Source organism: Crocodylus siamensis, chromosome 6, assembly GCF_052110815.1.
Source record: "Crocodylus siamensis isolate JL-2025a chromosome 6, ASM5211081v1, whole genome shotgun sequence".
In the NCBI taxonomy this organism is placed as follows: Eukaryota; Metazoa; Chordata; order Crocodylia; family Crocodylidae; genus Crocodylus; species Crocodylus siamensis.
The window spans coordinates 50,126,325-50,146,080 of NC_143400.1; the positions used below are offsets into that span (position 1 = coordinate 50,126,325).

The following is a 19,756-nucleotide window of genomic DNA, read 5'->3' on the forward strand; positions in this document are numbered from 1 at the left end:
TCTTTTTAGATCACCAGCAGTATAGTTGGGAGAGATGTTAGACAAGCTAAGCTTTTTGGCAGAATGCATACACAGTAGTTGGCATCTCTGCCAAATGCATAGTTCAGCCAATAAAAGATAGGGCTGAACACATCCAGTTTCTTGGTTATCTTCCATGGAAAGAGCTAACTCTGAACTGTGCCAGAGCCCAGATGCATTGCTTTTCAGGCCACGTCACAAAGCTCATTTGTTTTCTCTGACTCATGGATATTGCAGGGAGGTGAGTAGATAGGTGAGGGTGACTGAAGGCAGATTTAGTTTTTCTTATTTTGGTGGTGACTTGCATGTTGATTGATTTATATGGCAGATTCTTGTGTGAATCCCTCCCCCCCAAGCACCCCCTCCATATATCGTGTATTTAATAATAGAACAGTTAAGCTTGTGATCTTTAATTCTAGTGTTCTGAAGTTTTTACTGTGTAAAATGTGAACTTGATTTAACATTATCTTGAGAGAGAAGCTTTCTTTTGTTTGAAACTTGTGTTTGAAGATTAGAGTCCTCTTCCCAGCTCTGCTTCGGGTTGGCTGGGTGATCCTTGATGCATCTTGCTTCCCGTGCCTGAATCTCCCTGTTTGAAATGGTGATCCTTTTGAGATTGCATTTCTACAGTCTGCATCTAATAAAGCAGTAGTGTTTGATTATGCATGATATAAGAAAAATATTTCCTTTCTATTCATTGAGAGATTCATTGCTACTAGTTATTGCAGCCATTAGACATACACATACAGTGTAGATATGTAAATAACATGTGGCAAAGACTATCCATAGTTAGATCAGACAGTATTAAAAAGTACTTAGAGGGGATATGATCCTTCCTATTTCAGGACAGAAGCCAACATTGTTTCAGTCTGATTGCTCTTAAAATTGGAGAAAGCCCATCTGGAGCTGAAAGAGAAAAATCTTGCACTGCAGCTGGACAGGATATAATCGGATGCTCTGATGAAATAGCAAGTGATGAATGTTTAGGCAAGGTCCCTGCAGCTGGTAAATGTTATTTTGAAATCTGCCACTGAAAATGCCCTTCCATTTCTTGAATAGTATACTTAGAGCTTATCCCTAATTGGTTACTGAAACTCAGCCCCTAAAGAAATACTGTAACATGATCATAGTGTCATAAAAATGCTTCAGCTTCTGACAGTAGTGACAAGGGGGATTCACTTGCCATGACAAGGAATTGTAATAATAAGTGAGGTGGATGGGCTCAGTGGAGGGAATGTTTCTACTGTGGATAAGCTGGCAGGGCAGGATGGTACCTTAGGCTAAAAACAGACAACCAGCTTGAGGGAGATATTGGCTTAGTCTCTGACTGCCTGGCACCAAAACAGGCAGGATCTAGCTGCTTACACCAAGGCTTAAATGGTAATTAAGTGGAATTAGCTGAGGCAGAGTGTTAATTTGAGTAATTCACAGGTATTTAAAGCAGGCATTGAGTTTCATTGTCTGTATAGTCTGGATTTGGTGCACCCAAAGGTGTTTATACCCATGCTCTGGGCTGGGTGGGGGGAGCCTTTAATTAGCTCAGCTCTGAGATTCATGCTGATTAAAAGTACCTGGCGTGTCACATGTATTGGCATCCCTGCACTGAAAAATAGTGGTGGGGGGTTTTGAACTAAAGCTTGTTGAATGAGCTTTAATTTAAAGCTCCCTGCTGCCATTTTCAGTGTGGGGATGCTGATATGTGCGACTCCAGAGGCTGCTGGAGCATGGGAATTTCTGTGCTCCAGCAGCTTAATTGAGGCTGCCCTGATGTGCTGCCATTACAGTGCATTGGAGCAGGCTCCCTGCACATGTATAGGAACCCCAAAACACTCTGTTTTGAATCAGTGGTTGTCTGTTTTCAGCCGAGAGATTGACTACCGTTGTTAACCTACTTAACTAGATGCTATAAATGGACTTGCAGAAAGTAGGAGAATTTAAATGCAAAAGATAAAGGAAGGGGCACTGCTGAGAGGGAGGGAAGAAGGTGAGGGTTGAATAGGCCAGTAGGGATAAACAAGGCAGTTAACCCATTAAGGGATATAGAGTTTAAAAAAGGTAGGTAATGGGATAATAATCTGTAGTCTCACTGTGTTTAACACAATCCAGTCTGTGGATGATTTGTTCCACAACTTTGCCTTCAAATTGCCTTTTGCCTGTCTTCAGACTAACATGACTAACTTTTCTTGTCTTTGATAAGAGTGAGGAAAATATTGACTAATAAATGCTAGATAAAATACCTTCATCTTCAGATCGTCCCCATTTCTTCCGCAGCACTGGGAAGTATCAGGTTCTGGTTTTCCAGTGGGGATGTTGAGGCAGAAGTGGGGAGTGACTTGTCTACAGTAGGTTAGTATTGGAGAGGAAGGACAGACCCTTGGTTTCCTGAAGCCCAGTTTGGAGTCTTGTCAGGCACCAGCACTTGAGCAAATCTGTGCTCTTCATGCTTTCCAAGCAATGCATTTAATAACTAATTGGAAGCCATGCCAAACTGATGAGTGCATAATGAAGTTCTCAAAAGGCTTCTGAAAAGGCAGACTGTTTACACACCTAATTGGTCTTCAGTAAAATACATATTCTTGGTAACATTGTTTCATCTTGGGCTTTTTACAAACCACTGTGCTTTAAACTCCCTGCATCTTGCTTTTTTTTCCCTCATGAATTTCTTTTCTGATGTGATTTTTAACAGCTGCTGCCTAACTTAGTGTTAGGGATTAATACTATGTGCCACTTGGGAACTGGAATCCTTGGGCTTCACTTAAATCAGTAGGAGCCAATCTTTCTGGCGGGCATGCCATAAATTAAGCCCTGCACCACCCAAGTGTAGTTCTTACCTTCCTGTGCACAGTCTGCTTTTCCCTACCCTGTGGTCCCTGCTTGATCTGCGGTTCTTCCATCTGCTCCCTGGTGTATCTGTCATTCCTGGGTCCGCCATGCACACAGAGGCTTCCTTTACTGCTTGCAGCACACATAGGTTGGCCACCTCTGAAACTACTAGAGCTGGAGATAAATTGTGGAAATGTGAAAGGAGGGTTGACCCTTCTCTAATAGCAAAGCAAAAACATGGTTTCTTAGTTTCATAGTTGGTAGAGTCGGAAGGGACCTAAGCAGATCATCAAGTCTGACCGCCTGTCATGGACAGGAAAGGATGCTGGGGTCAAATGGCCCCAGCTAGGTGGTTGTCTAGCCTCCTTTCGAAGACCCCCCAGGGTAGGGGTGAGCACCACTTCCCTTGGAAGTTGGTTCCAGCTCCTAGCCACCCTGACAGTGAAGTAGTGCCTTCTGTTATCTAGCCTGCATCTACTGTCAGTCAACTTATGGCCGTTGTTCCTTGTTATTCCTGGTACTGCTCGGGGGAACAGGGACTCTTCCATTGCCTGCTGGTTCCCTTGGCCAGTTTATAGATGGCCACCAGATCCTCTCTCCGCCTTCTCTTGTGGAGGCTGAACAGGTTCAGGTCCTGTAGCCTGTCCTCGTAGGGCCTGCCCTGCTGCCTCCGATCATGCAAGTGGCTCTCCTCTGGACCCACTCCATGTTGTCCATATCCCTCTTGAAGTGCGACACCCAGAACTGCAGTACTCCAGCTGCAGCCTGACCAATGTTGCATAGAGGGGGAGGATCACTTCCTTGCATCCATAAATACATCATGAGTAGGTCCATGACAAGGTGCAGTTAGCCTTGCTGACCGCGTCCCTGCATTGGCAGCCCATGTTCATCTTGGAATCAGTAGTGACTCCAAGATCCTTTTCTGCCTCTGTGCTGATGAGAAAAGGGAGTTCCCCAGCCTGTAGGTATGGTGTGGGTTCTTCCCTCCCAGGTGCATCACCTTGCACTTGTCAGTGTTGAATCCCATCCTATTCTCGTCAGCCCACCCCTGTAACCTGTCTAGGTCTGATTGTAGCCTATTCCTTCCTTCTAACGTGCCCACATCCCCCCACATCTCAGTGTCATCAGCAAATTTGAACAGGGTGCTTTTTACCCACTCGTCCAAGTCACTGATGAAGATGTTGAGCAGTGCGGGCCCAAGGACCGAGACCTGGGGGACCCCACTGCCCACATCCCTCCAGGTTGAAAATGACCTGTCCACCACCACTCTCTGGGTACAGTCCTCTAATTTGCAATCTATCTGAATGTATAGATGTCGACACCACGGCCGCCTAATTATTTAATGAGGATGAGGTGAGAGACTAGTGTCGAAGGCCTATGTCCACTGCGACACCTGCATCCAAGGCTTTTGTGACCTGGTTGTAGAAGGCACCCAGGTTGGTGTGACAGGACCTGCCTCTAACGAACCCATGTTGATTGCCCCTAAGCATAGTCTCCTCTGCTGGTCACTTGCAGATGTGCTCCTGGATAATTTTCTCAAAGAGCTTCCCCAGGACCGAGGTAAGACTAACAGGCCTATAGTTTTCTGGGTCCTCTTTCCTTCCTTTTTTGAAAATGGGGATCATGCTGGCCCTTTTCCAGTCCTCTGGCACCTTGCCAGAGCACCACAAGTGCTCGTGCCCGGTTATTGAGATTATGTCAATTCAAGGCCTGCATCTCTAGCTGTCAGAGTTGGATATTCCACCAGCTGAACAGCTGGTGCCTTGCATGAGCCTACATCAGGACTGTCAAACTTGTTTAGCCCCTGGGCTGAATCTGGATCCAGACCCAGGTCTGGCAGTGGAACATGCAGCAGTGGCATAAATAACATCCGGGAGCTGCGGGGGTTAATGCAGTTGTCACTTGCTCTGCTGCTGAAATGTGCCCCAAACAGCTCTATACGGCAAATTTTGATAGCAAGCCCTGCCCCTGCTTATCCCTGTCAAACTCTTGGCCCCTCCAGGAGCCCTGCAGGATGTGACATGGCTCCAGTGTCTAGCTCTTTGATGCATCTGCCTTGCAGTGATACACATCCAAGGATTATTTACTGCTCTGTCAGCTCGGAGTCCAGCATCTGAGTGCTCCTCTACCATTTTGATAGCAAAAATGCCAGTTTAGAAGTGTGCTTACACTTAGGGGAAATAACACAAGTATTTCCTCTCTTGACTTAAAGGCACCATGTTTTCACAGGCCATACTACAGCCTCGATTACTGACATTATGCACTGTCTTGTCATCAAACACTCTTGGTGAGGCAGAGCGATAACTCCTTGAACTCCCTTGCTTGTCTTTTTTTCTTCTTTCATATCCCCCCTCCCCACCTAAATACTCCCCTTGTAAGGAAGTCTGTTATTAGGGATCTTTTCTACTCAGAGAGGTGGAACACTAGAAATCCTGTCTGTAACTGCCTGTTCCTAGTTTTCCAGAGGGTTAAAATCATTCATAAGCCTAAGTTTAAATCTATTCCTAAAATTTTATCAGGAGACTTCTGTGACAGGCTTCTATTCTGATCTTCATTCAGCTAAAGAGCTAGCTCCTACTGAAGCCATTCTCGTTTTTACTCCAGCAGGGCATGAGAAGCCTGGGGCACAGAGCTCCATTTCATACCAGTGTCTGAAATGAGATGCTCAGGTATTTAAGTCTACTGTAACTTGGAGAACTAGGAACAACATGAAGCTACAAATGAAATACATATTGATGAAGTAAAGGTTTGTTTTAGCCAGGCTGTGGCTGTCCTTAGCCCACAAAGATGCCTTAACTAGCAAGCTGCTTCAGCCTGTTCTGTGGTCATCTCCCTGCCTCCCCACCTTGTTTTCCAAGCCATAAACTAGGTTATATGTGTTCAGCGAGGGGGTATAACAAGCCCTGAAGGCAGTTATTCCCATCAGATCTTCTTGCTTCTTTTCTTTCTACTTCTGGTTCATGTCAGCAATGTAGGTGCCATCCATTCTGAATGAGTCCAGTGACAACCTAGACCAGGGGTAGGCAATGTTTTTTTGGCCGGAGTGCCAAAAAACACCACAATGCCTACTTAGAAGGTGCCAGAGTGCCGGCATGGCAGAAAAACAAAATGAGGGCAAGGGGTACATGGCAGGATGCCCTACTTGTCCCCCACCCTGCCACCCCGTGCCCCCCGCCCTGCGCCTCCCAGCCCTGCTGCCCTTGCCCCCCAACCCGGGCTCTGGCTGTCAGCAGCTACCCCAGCTCTGGGTAGCTACTGGAGCCCAGGCTGCTCCCAGCAGGGCTTGCAGCATCCCGGCTCCCGGCTGGTAGCAGCTCCCCAGAGTTGGAGCCGGCTGCAGACAGGAGGCTCCAAACAGCTGTGCTGGGCTCCAGGCTCTGGTATCAGCTCCACACCGGCACTTACATCTGCGCATAGGAACAGGCGGTAAGGGAGGGGCCTGAGGCAGCGCAGCCCCGGTCTCTCCCCTGCTCCCAGCACAGAAGTGATGGTAGGCTTTTGGAGCCCGGCGCAGCTGTTTGTAGCCAGCCTGGGCTCTGGGCAGCTGCAGCAGGCAGGCTGCAAATAGCTGCGCCAGGCTCCACAGCTCTAACATCAGCTCTGTGCTGGAGGTGACTACACGGGCACCTCAGGGCAGGCTGTGCTGCCTCGCTGTCCGCCCCAAGGTGCCCTTGCAGTCGCTGCCAGCGTGGAGCTGATGCTGGAGCTGTGGAGCCCGGCGCAGCTGTTTGCGGCCTGCCTGCTGCTTGCTTGCTGCAGCTGCCCAGAGCCCGGGGCTGTGCTGGGAGCAGGGGAGAGACCGGGGCCGCGCTGCCTCAGGCCCCTCCCTCACCACCTGCTCTCATGTGTGGGTGCATGCACTGGTGTGGAGCTGATGCCGGAGCCCAGCACAGCTGTTTGGAGCCTCCTGGCTGCAGCCGGCCCTAGCTCTGGGGAGCTGCTGCCAGCCGGGAGCTTGGGATGCTCCCAGCAGGCAGCTGGGATGCTGCAAGCCCTGCTGGGAGCAGCCCAGGCTCTGTCACTAGTGACAGCTACCCAGACCTGGGGCTGGCTGTGGAGTGCCAAGCAAAATGGCCTCGTGTGCCGTGCTTGGCATGAGTGCCAGGTGTTGCCGACCCCTGCCCTAGACATGCATTGCTTTATGCTGTTTCATACAGGTGGACAGATAAAATATAGCCCTCTTTCAGTATAACTTGAATCTGGTGTAGAATTATCCCATAGAAAATTGGGGGTAAAACCGCACTGGTGTAAGTAATGCAGATATAGTGGTCATGTCTGCAGCTTATCCTGGAGTAGCTTTTTACTTGTTGTAAACACATGGGTACCTGCTCCCTCCCCTTAGTAGTATTATAACAGTGCCTGCTTTTGTGTACAGTTACCTCTGCATAGCAGCATGTTTGTCTACTCTGGATTCTGGTGGACACTTTGAGTGTACAACACTGATGTAACTTAAATTGGTGTAAATGCATCCTTTGCCTCGGTGGTGAGGCGATAGAAGTAGGATTCTCTTCTTGTTTGGATTTCATTCACTCTCCATGAGAATTCAGGACATTCCACCTTTAGAAAGAAAAGCGCACATTTGTCCTGGGTTTGTGGAACAGGTGATTTTTTTCCTCCTAAAATTCAGATTGTTGTAATCTAGAAAAGTTGTCCTTGCTAGGCTTAAGATTTTAAGCTAGGTTGGCTAGCAATTCATTTCTTGTATTGTTTATGGAAAGCTGTAATATATTGGTCCTTCTGTTCAGGAAGTCTTGGTAGGGAGAGTAGAATATGATAGGAGGAACTAGACTGTTCCCAGGCTTTCCCTGATGTCTAGCTGTTCTTTATTGTCAAGAAATGGCATGCTAAGGATTAGTAACCCAGTTGAAAAGTTAAACATCCTCCTCTTGGAATTTTCAGTAATATGAAGAGATTCTTATGGGTCCATAACAGTCTTTTCTCATTTTGAATTTTACAGAGTTGACTCTGAATCCACCGGAAGGGATAGTAGCAGGTAAGAAGTTAAATAGATTTAATATATTATAGGAATGTGCCCTTTCCTGTTCCTAGTAAAGCAGTACTGTTCCTTTCTTTTAAAACAGGGCCTATGAATGAAGAGAATTTCTTTGAATGGGAAGCCTTAATCATGTGAGTCAATACTTTGAATCTACATTTTATCTGATTACCATACTCCATTATGACAAGCTAATGTAGACTATCATTTTTTGTGCAAGAAAACTTGGGTCATGTTCAGAGGGGATACCATCAGGCTGCGATCTCCTTTTGAATGTTTTCTGTGTTGGTGGATGTGTTACTGAAGTGACTGAAAAATATAGTGCTGGCTCAATATTAGCAGAGCCACAAGAAATAATATGCCAAGTATAACACATGAGGCTCCCTAGAGATCGCAGCTAGAATCATGACTTTTAACATATACATAAGTCACAGGATGAGTTGCCTGATTCACCAACTGTATAAACTGGTGGGGAAATTTGCTGAATTTACAGCAAAGGGGCAATTCAGAAGTAGCAAGTAGAACAGAATGGACAGTGTAAATTAGGTTTATTTTGGCCTCCAGCATAAATTTTCTTTTTAAACTCTCTAGCTCTTAACCAAGATGCTAGTAAGATTTAGCAGGCTTAGGTCCAGATCCTATTCAACCTAGTAGATCCTACACTTGATCTGAGCCTTCAAGAGGCATTCCACCCAAGTAAAGTCCCTGAAGAAATGATAATGCAAAAGGTGAACGAGTTCTCCTCCATCTCAGGTTTTTGTGTGACTTAGTATTAAGGCTGCAATGATGGTGTGTTACAGAAGTAGATGTAGTAATGGATTTTTCTGGGACTTGAACAGACTGGGATAGTACTTCAATAAAATACTTAGGTCCACTTAAGCACCTAATAGATGCAATAGGATCTAGTTTTCAGTGTTTATTGCTGGAGAGTTTACAGAATTCTTAGGCATTGTCTACCAAGATCACAGATGTCATCTTAGATTTCTGGAGGAAGCTCAGATAATATAGGGTTTGGTGTGATATAATTAACATCTTGCATTTCACCTAGAAATCAGCTGACAGTCGGCACAGATCAAGTGACACTGGTGTTCCTTATGGAAAGGTGCTGTATAAGCAGGCTGTCCCATTTGCAATAGCTTGCAGATGTACTTCTGTGCATAATGCCCTGCAATTATTCTAGTCTGGAGTGAACCGCTATAGCTTATTATAGCTGGCCTGAAAGGAAAGAGTGCAACCTTCTTGCTGTCAAACTGCTTGTCATGTAATCTCCACAGTGAGTGTTACATACCTGCAATAGCTTCTGACTTTTGCTGGAGAGCTTGCAGAAGTTATGGCCTTGACTCGGTGTTCAAAGGATTGTAGCAGGAAACAAACAAGTTACATCACATCAAAGGGAGTCCCTGTTTAAGAAACTTTTGTTGACAGCTCCCTCTAAATGGAGTCTAGTGACTTGGTAACCTTCTTGGTGGTAGCTGGGTGACATTCTTTCTTGTACTTCAAGGGCTGGCAGCCTTTAAGAAGTTGTGGGCTGGAACAGCTTGGCTCCAGTCTGACACAGGGCCAGGTGGCCTTAGTGGGATGTCAGCAGTGAAGGGTTTTTCCTGTGCCTGCACTGGGATGAGGCAACTAGGAGCTATTCCCTCTCTCAGCCCACTGCTTCCCATCCATGGCACATGTGCAGCTCCCAGCTGCTGGGGACTTGTGCTGGGGCTGGGCCATATGTTGTTGACCCCCCTAGTTGATGCTACTGAACTCTGACAGCTCTGGTAAGAGAGGATGGAGGGCAACAGATGATATTCCCCTACATGCATTCCCCCCCATTTAGCGGGTCATGGTCTTGTTCAGAGAACGTCATTTTGTGTTTGTTATGTGATCATGCAGACTCTCCCTTTCAAAAGTCTCCCATGCTTTGAAAGAGAAGTTATAACCTCTTCCAGGGTTGTTGGAGGCCATTTAGGAATGTATAACATCTGTTGTCACGGCTCCATTCTGCTGCCTGTCCCAACCCTGGGGTCCCATTCACCACCCTGGCTGGGTAACACCCCCAGCTTCAGCCTCAATGTAAAATTTTTCAATAGAAAATCTCTATTGTTGCACCCCTATTAGGTACCTAGATTGATATGCCAAATGATGGATATAAATATCTACCTTGTAGACATCTAAACCCCAAGATGCTGGGTGTGATGTCTTATACCTTGCCTTACATTAGGATGTGGTTTGTCAGTGTTATCAGAAGTAGTATCTCAGTAGTTGTAAGAATGGACCTCCCAGTCTGAAGTAATTTATAAATAGTGTCTCGATTTGACTGAGTATTGAAATCTCTTAGGGCTCAAAACATTCCTTGTAGTGGAGAAGTACTGATAGCTTGGAGTTTCTTTTTCTACACAGGAGTGCCTTGCTGTTGAATAGAACTTGCCCTGAGAACACATGCTGAAGACATTTGAATGTGTATGTTTAAATATAAAAGCATTTGTTTCCTTTGTTATCATAAAGCAGATGTAAATAACCAAAGGGATTCCTGCTGACATAGAAAATGAAATCCCCTTTAGTGTAGGCTTTCAGGTGTGTTTATTGTGGTTTTTGCCAGTGCAAATTAAATATTATTACGGTCTTATTTGTTTTTATTTGGTGTGCCCTGATAAAATTGCAGTTTAACACCTGCTAGATCTGGAAGGTAGAATATAATAATCAGAGAGGTTCCTTTAGCTTAGTCCTCATCTTGGTTGATTTTTCTTTTTTACAAAAAACCCCTTTTATTAATAGAAAATTTTAATGGCTAGAGAGAGCAAACATATTTACATGTAAACCTCTTCATTATGTGCAGCCCAAGATTGTGGTACTGTTTTAACACTGCATGAGATTCAAGCACCTAAAGAAATTATACATACAATGAAATAACAAGTATGGTCTCACATCCAAGCAGATGAAGTACCAAAGGTATATATGCAGTTTAATGGGAAAATAGTGAAGATAAAAGGTATTTGAGATTAGTCTAAATAAAAAAAACAAAAACTCTTAATTGTAGAGATGTGTGTGTGACTGTGTCTGTGTGTACATATATTAAAAAAATAGAGTGGGTAAAAAGCTTAAACTCAAATGTGGCCCCTATATAAATATAAAAGCTCCAGTAGGTCAAAATAACCTTGAGAAGGGGGAGGTGGGTGTGGAAATTGTTCATTGAAACTGAAGGGCAGGGTGGATTTGATTTAAATCATCCGGTTAAATCATAATTTAAATGACTGGGCAGGAGGCCTTAGTTTAATCATTGTTTTCTACAGAAAGTGCATTCTTGTTGGTTGATATCCTCTATTTATTTAACTTCTTGAAACCTTGCACTTTTACAGAGAGGTAAGGGCCTGACTGTGTGTATACAAACTTGCAGAGAAGAGGGCTGATGGGTAGGCAATTAGGTCTGTTATCCCTCATCTCCATATACTGCTGTTAACAAGGCTGTTATCTCTGGAGACACACATCCACAGTTTGAGATCTGAAACTTCTTTAATTTTTACTAATCTATAGAGGAACCTCTGGGAACCCGATAAGATTGGGTCCCTAATATAGTCCATGGCCAGTTGTGACATTTATAAAACTTTTCTAAAAAAGTTACATGAATATATTATCTCAAATGCTATATAATTAGAAGTTATCATTCCTATTTCATGATGATATTTTTGAGCTTTTAACCTATCTTAAATTAAAACAATCTTTATATAGGTTTATTTTTTTAAAAGCATCTTAACAAAAAATTAAGAATACAAGTAAATAAAAAATCTGATTAACTTTTTTTTAAAGAAACAACTCTCATTTAAAAAAACCAACAAATCATTGATTTTTTTTTTTTAATCCACCCTGCTGAAGGCATTTCTTTGCTACCTGAAAGCAGTTGAATAAACAGATTTCTGCAACTTAGATGTTGCAGCAAAGGCCCCAGTTGTCCATGTTGTATGTCGATAAGTCTCCAAATGTCAAAAAATGTCATCAAAATACTGGATCATACTTTGACACCATGTGGGGTCCAAGCTGTTTTAGCATGTTGTACAGGATCATAAGTTTAAAGTTTCAGGGGCAAGTACATTTGCCCCATTTAGTTATAGGATTCGGGCTTGTGAACTTCAAAAGCAGAATGCTCTGAAAGCATCTGTTGTTACAGGAACAGTTTAACTCAAAATGATACAAAAACACTCCGTGTTTACACTTCATTAGCCTAAAGGTTGTTTTGTTTTAAAACTGTAAACAGTACAAATTGAAGCCAATTTTTCCAAAATCTGTCTAGAAATGTAATTAGATCTCTGTTTAGACCTAGGCCTGTTGTTGAGAGCAAGTCTTCTTTGAGTGTGGAATTCCCCTTCCCAGGATGAGATTGTAGCTTTTGGTCTCTTTCCAGCTTCTTTCACAAATGAAAAAACAACCATTTACAAATGGACATAAAACAATTATTATAGAATTAACTGTCCTCTCATCAATATGCTTCCCCTGTTATTTTACCAGACACCTGCATGGTGGATTTCATTCCCTTGTCTTTTCCACCTCCCCTCCCTTTTAGAGTCATGGAAAATGAGGGTTGGAAGGGGCCTCAGGAGGCCCCATCTAGTCCAACCCCTGCTCAGAGCAGGGTCAGCCCAAACTAGTTCATCCCAGCCAGGTTTTTGTCTAGTCGGGTCTAAAAACCTCCAAGGATGGAGCTTCCCCAACCTCCTCTGGGTAACCTGTTCCAGTGCTTTACTACCCTCCCAATAAGAGTTTTTCCTGTTATCCAACTTCCCTTCAACCCATTGGTCCTTGTTCAGTCATCTGCCACCTCTGAGAATAGTGCAGCTCCATGCTTTTATTGAACCACCCTTCAGGTAGTTGAAGGCTGTTATTAAATCTTCCTCAGTCTTCTTTTCTCTAGACTAAATAAGCCCAGTTTCCTCAGCCTCTCCTCACAAGTCACATGCCCCAGCCCCTGCACCATTTTTGTTGCCCTCCATTGGAGTCTCCAATTTGTTCACATCCTTTCTGTAGTGAAGGGCCCAAAACTGGACACAGGACTCCAGATGTAGCATCACCAATGCCAAATAGAGGGGCACCTTCCCTGAGGTGTGAGACTTTTTTTTTAAAATCCTCCTTTTCCAGCATTCTGCCTAGGTTTCTTGGATTGGTGCTGTGCATGTGCAAGTCTGTGATGGGGATCTGGCTGTAGCAAATACAGGTGATCCAAACTCCAGCTTTCTTTAGGAAACTGCAAAAGCATCTTCTTTTGGAAGGGACCTCATGAGATCATCAGGTTCAGCCCCCCTTGCTCTGCGCAGGAAAGACTGCTGGGGTCAAATAACCCCAGCAAGGTGTGTATCCAGTCTCCCTTTGAAGATCTTCAGGGTAGGTGCCTGCACCATGCCTCCTAGGAGTGTATTCAAGGGTCTGGTCACATGAGCCGTGAAAGTTTTTCCTTGTATCCAGACTGAAACCTTCTAGGACTTTATGACCATTGCTCCTGGTTTTCCCCTGGGGCGCTTTGGTGAATAGTTGTTTGCCTAGCCTTTCATGCTCATCCCTGATATATTTGTAAGCTGTCACCAAATCCCCCCAAAGTCTTCTCTTTTCTAGGCTGAACAGTCCCATATCTGTCAGCCTTTCCTCGTATGGCTTGCTCTTTAGGCCTCTGATCATATGAGTGGCTCTTTGGACTCTCAAGTTTTTCCACATCCTTCTTGAAGTGCAGTGCCCAGAACTAGATGCTGTACTCCAGCTGCAGCCTCACCAATGCCAAGTAGAGTGGGAGAATGACTTCCTTAGTTTTGCTTGAGATGCATTGGTTGATTCATGCCAGCGTATTGTTAACTAGCATCGCACTGGTAGCTCGTATTCATTTTATGGTCACTAATGACGACCAGGTCCCTTTTGGATGTGGTGCTAGCTAGCATAGCACCACTAAGCCTGTAAGTTTGTTCCGGACTTTTCCTCCCGAGGTGAAGCACGTTGCACTTTTCAGTGTTGAACAGTGTCTGGTTCTGGTCCACCCATCTAACTAATGATGATCTTGGCTCTAGGACCGCAGCAGAACATGCTTGACACTGATGTGGTCCTGGAGCTGGGGCCGCCCGTCAGTTGACTCTGGATCCCAGCATCAGGGCTGCACTGAGGCTGGTCCCAGAGCCCCACCATGCCATCAGCATCAGACTGTATGGCAGGGACTCTGCTATACCTTCAATTTAAGGTGCAGTGGAAACCTGTCACAAAATTACGTGCGACTTGTGGAATCATTTTGTGGCTTTTTTCTTGTTTTATTGTGCCATTAGTAGTGTGAGCGTGTGGATGTGTTACTACTGAAGTTCTGATTCATTGGTTAATTGAGTCTTAAGTGTAACTTCTGCTATGGGCCTGACTGACTGCAATAGGATAACATTTTTATAAGGTTTATCTTGCCAGCCCTTGCTGGAGTATACATACACCTGCCATGTAAAACTGGCTGGTAAGAGCGAAGTCCCTAGTGGGCTGCATGAAGTTGTTTCATGCTTGTACTGCTTAAGATAGGATTATGCTTATTTGATTTGCTGGACCCTGGGGTCGGCAGTGACTATGTGGGAAGAGCTTGCATCATCCTCTGCCTTGCCATCAGCTTCTGTATCATCCTTCCCAGCCAAATAACGCAAGTATTTGACTCTGGCTGGCACAGTGCTTTATTGCTAGTGTAAGGGGAGCCCAGTCCTTGCATCAGCAAGAAGCATGCTCCCATGGGCTAGGAGCTGTCTTTCCTGAGGGGGCTCCCAGCCATGGGGACCACATGCAGGTGGGACTGAATATCCACACCTGATGGGAATTCCTGGTCTTGATGTGTTCATGGCAAGCCGTGGGGCACTGCTGCAATCTCCCAGCCGTGGAGGTGCCTGGAGCACCCTATGGCTGGCAAACTGCAACAGCTGTGATCTCCCAGCCACTGCCTGGAGCGCCCTCTGCACTCCTGCAACCAGGAGACTGCATTGGCTGCAATCTCCCAGCCCTGTAGTGCATTGTCCTTCTCAGTGCCTGAGAGATCACCTGCATGTGCAAATTTAAAGATGAATAGAACCCTGATATAAAGTTCTAACACATTTTCGAGCAATAATGTGGCTGGTTGGCCCTTTGTAAAGTGCAGTAGTTAATTTGCACATGTAGCCAATCTAAATTACTGCACAATTAAGATAATTGTGCAATAGATGTAACATGTAGAGGAGGCCACAAGGTCAGATGAGATCAAAGCATGAGGCACTGAGCCTTTGAGTTGTGTAAAGTTATTGAGACCTTTACACAACAGATGATGTGATTGCAAAATGATACCGTGCTGTTGAACATCAGTGCTTTTGGCAGACTGCTTGAACTTAATGTAGTGGGCCTGAGTAGTTTCAGCCTGAATGCACCTTTCTTTCTTGTGTGCCATATAGTAGTAAATGCCATTTTTGTTTCACTTAGTTTCTCTTTGAACTTGATCCCTGCACCAGTGATTGCCTAAAAACAAAGCCAACAGGACATTTAATACAGGTTGCTGCAACCCAGTGTGCTCCTTTTTAGTGCATCTTAGCAGAAAGGCCCTCAAGGCTTGTTAAAGTAGCATCTATCAGGGGAATAAGAGGCACAAGAAACCAGACACAGTTGCAGAATTTCAATATGCACATCTTTAAACTGCGGCTCAAATGGGTGCAAGCTCTTGGAATTAACTGCTGAAACACAGGACCGAATTATCTTGACTAAATGTGGAAAGACAAAGAAAGGGAAGAATGACAGGGATAGGTGTAAATGATTCTTGCTGTGTCATGGCTAATGTCTTTCTCTGACTTTAAACATGCTGCTTGTTTTCAGCCCTTTCAGTTTCTCTCCCTCTCATACCTGCCAGTACAGCCAGCCTTGCTGTATTTCCACACTTCTGCAGAATTGGAACATTTGGTCCTTAGGCTTGGTAGATCTCATGTGGCTTCCTGCAGGTTGCACTGCAAACTTTGTTCTGGGATTTGCGTCACTTAGCAGCTATAATGTTCCTTTGGTGTAAGTCCTGTTGTGTTCTGTGCTAAACTTTCCTCCCAATACCATCAAATTCCTGCTTCATGATCTTTCTGCTGGTCAAATCAGGTCTTGCAATTAAGACTCCCATGAGAAAACACATCCAGATCCTTCTGCTGAGGAGAATAATCTAAGGAACTTTTCCTAAACAATTTCCTCTTCTTCTGCTTTGTAGAAGCCAGAGCTATCCAACTGATGGCGCCTGAAGCCTTAGCATGTGGCCCATGGGTTTCCTCCCAGTCACTACTCCCAGGTCCTAGTTGCAGCTTCTGCACAGCTGGGAGGGGGCTTAGTGTCCAAGCTGCACACAGCAAAGGTGACAGGTGATGCGCAGAGCCCAGGGAGAGGGGCGATGGGAGTTGAGCTCTCTGTGGTGTGGGCCCCCACCCCAGCTGTGTACACAGCACCCCCTCACCCCCCACCAGCTAGCTGTATGCACCATGTGGTGGGAACCAGGCTGCCTGGAGGGGGAGCTGCCTCCAGGCTATGTATATGGTTGGGGAGAGCTGGGATACCTGTGCAATACCTGGATCCTAAGCCTCTTCTTTGGTGGTGGGGGGAGGTAAAGAGAGGGGTGGCAAGTATACCAGTGGGCAGCCAACATAGGGGGACTTGGAAGAGACCCATCTGTATGGCATGCAGCCTCCAGCTGCTTGGAAGCTGGATATCCCTGGTATAAGCCATGACTAATACAGACTTAGCTGTTTCTTCTCTGGTCTTCCAAGAAGGGTGGGTGGTGTGGTGGATGTGTGGGAAGTGGGGAATGGGACAATAATTGTTTCTGTAAATTAACTTGGCTATTTTATGAACTAGATGCATGTTACAGTACTTTCACTAGAGGTCTGGTGTGTGTGTGTGTGTGTGTGTGTGTGTGTGTGTGTGTGTGTGTGTGTGTAAGAGAAAGCAAGCTAAACACCTTAAGCTTGTCAGTACTATATATGGGACTCCAAAACCATTACATTTCCTGAAGCATGGGTTTTGGGTTTTTGTTTTTTCTTTTATAAAATATGGCTGTAGGTTTTGTATTAAATGGGACAAGTCCTGACATGCAGTTATATTCAATACTGGCAGTTCAGATCTTTTTGGGTCGATTAGAGGAGGCCTTGCCTACTAATCCTTGTTTTATAAGTTGGTTTCTGAGCTGCAGGATTTGACATTTCTGTCCATGCAGCACAACAGCACCTTCAAAGACACAGAAGCTCAACACCTGCCAGCTCTTCCCCTTGGCGTGCAGACTCTGCAGTCCTGGAACATGCCTCTGGGGCAGATTGTTCAGTTATACTCAAACACACCCTGCTAATTAAGCAGAGTGTTGTGACCTTCCCAGTAATTAAATGTACAAACTTTGATTTCTCCCTCCTTCTCCTGCCCCATATTTGGGTTCAGGTTGATGGGGAGTGGGTAAGAGGGAGTTAACCCTTTGTGTGCTTGTGAAAAGGACCCTTTTAAGCAAAGTTTCCTACTGGACTGATTAGTAGCAACTGTAACAAGACAGAAATCCCAGTGGCTAAATGCAGGATTATTGCCAGGTGTTGTTTTGGGCAGCTTGTTTTATAACAGCTGTGGTATTTGGATCCTGTTCTCCTAGCTACAGGTGTGGGGAGAAGGAGGAAGGAGCTGATATCCAGAGATTGGAGCTGCTAGACACCAGCCCTAGAAAAAATGCGGGACCCCAAGAAAGATGCTAGATGCAAGATTGGAACTCTAGGAAGAGGGTTCATGGAAGAAGGAAACTAAGCTACCCCCCACTACAGAAAGGGGAGAAGGCATCCAAACAGTGAAGGAGCACTAGGGGAGGCAGGAGGAGGGTAAAACCTTGTATGTAGCTAAGACAACACCTGCTTTGTTGCTGGGTTTTTGAAACATAAACGTGCCACAGGCACATTGTTACAGGGGTACAGGTTGTAGCTGTGTTGGTCTAAGGACATAGGTAGACAAGGTTCTTAGGATAAATCACAGGCATATTGTGTAATAGTGAATGAGAGGGAAAGGCATGGGCTGTGGGACATGCTCTCTTTAGTGCAAGGCCATACAGATAAGCTTCTGAATGCCGCAATGATCTCAAAGTCTGTTCTCCCTCTGCAGAGCATGAAGACATAGTTCCTAGCTAGGAAAGAAGTACACATGAACCAGAAGAGTTGGGTTCGACCCTTTTAATGAAGGAGATGGCAGCAGCAGAGTTGAGACTTTAGTGCATTGCCTTGTGCTGCACACATGCTGTGGAGCAGGTTGTACAGCTCTTCATTCTTCTGTAGGCTAAAGGCAAAATATTAATAGCCTCCTGGATCCTAAGTCTCTTGTTCCATGCTGTGCCAGGTGGGAGCCTGTTAGGGCTGAGCGAGGCTTTGGGTGCTGATCCAATTTGGAGATTAGGCCTGATTTGGTGGCTGAATCTCAAAATCCGGACTGAATTGGGGGAACCAATTAAAAAGTCTGAATTGATTCAGAGAGCTTTGGCAATTTTGGGCAGTCCTTGCTTGCTGCAGCAGGGAGCTGGACCCAGACTTGTGCTGTTGAGGAGGGGAGAGGGGTTCATGGGGGGACCCCAGCTCCCAGCCCTTTTAAAAAAAAACCAACCGAACAAAAATCCTGACTCACTGGCTGCTGCAGCAGCCTTGGAGCTTCTGGGGGCTCATGACAGAGCCCCCCCATGCAGCGTGGAGCAGTAGCAGGCAGCGGGGATTGCCGCCCCCTGCTGGGCAGGAGCTGGTGAGTGGGGGCTTTTTTTCCCCAAAATGCTGGGAGCTGGGGCGAGCGGAGGATGAGGCCTGTGTAATTCGGCAGCAGCCGAATCGATTCAGGACAGCGATTCGAATCACTGACTCAAATCACTGTCCCCCAAATCAGCCGAATCCGAAGTGAATACTAGCCACTTTGTATATGCCTAGGGCCTGTGTCTCTGGTAGATACAGCTTGTTTGCTGTACTCTGCTCGTTCACCTCTGGTAACTAGGCCTGTACGACAAACTACTCAGTCAGCAGTAATAATTGCACTGCAGATTGTGGTTTAGTATCTCGGGCTCTGGGAGGGGAATGTGATGCTTATAGCAGGTATTCAAATCCTTCTTTCTGCCTGGCAGTCTTTTGGGGGTGTTGCAGTTTATATGTATATGTGGTGCAAAGGGCCCTTTTGGTGGCTGGACAGTGATATGAAGGTGTACTGCACAGCCTTGTCTGCCATATTCAGGTTGCATTCGGTCACACACTTTGTGCTGCATAACCAAGGGCATAGATTTTACTGCAACTTGGCCCTTTCTTTTCTCCACTGTTTGCTGTGTGCCCCTAAAAGAAACTGAGATCTAAAGTAATTGAATGTCTGCAGTCCTCTATAAGTAATTCTTCAGCAGCAAGCCAAGGTGTGTGTACAGTAGAGGAAGACTTGGGGAGACGCTTCAGCTCCCAGATCCAACAGGCTCTTAGAACTTATGTGGTGGAGACTTTATACCTTAAAACAGGGGTTCCCAAACTGTGATTACATGTACCCCTGGGATATGCAAGACATCTCACGGGGGCTTGTGAGAGAAATTGTATAATGGCAGATTTCATTTTAATTATATTAATAATTGACCTTTTAAGGGTTTAAAATATAAAATGTATGCTGGTAGGGGTACACAGGCAGCTGGTAAGTCTGGAAGGGGGTACACAATAAGAAAAAGTTTGGGAATCTCTGCCTCTAAAAGAAATAACTTAGCAAAGCCTTTGACCTCATTCTTCTGATGCTTTTAATGGCATAGCATTCACCATGGGGAAAACAGTTTGCTTAGTACCTCTCAAAGGTGACCGAGTCACCTCTGTCCCGAGTTCAGCTCTCATGTTCCCAAGAAGGCATGTTGTGAGTGTGTGCATTACAGCTTACCTACTCAAGCCCCGGAAAGCGGTGACTGAAAGAAGCATAATTTTCCTTCCAAAA

The 19,756-nt window shown here is 45.3% G+C and overlaps 1 protein-coding gene across 2 annotated transcripts in view; it reads left to right on the plus strand.

Annotated features, from left to right (window-relative positions):
- The window catches only part of UBE2G2 (ubiquitin conjugating enzyme E2 G2), a 34,086-nt gene that overhangs the window by 3,602 nt on the left and 10,728 nt on the right, over positions 1-19,756 (plus strand). The window contains exons 2-3 of one of the 2 annotated variants that reach the window (XM_090053182.1): positions 7,799-7,834; positions 7,923-7,968. The exons of the other annotated variant lie outside the window; for it this stretch is intronic. Of the exons in view, the coding sequence (XP_089909308.1) occupies positions 7,799-7,834; positions 7,923-7,968 (82 nt within the window). The remainder of the gene's footprint in view (positions 1-7,798; positions 7,835-7,922; positions 7,969-19,756) is intronic. 2 annotated transcript variants of the gene reach the window in all.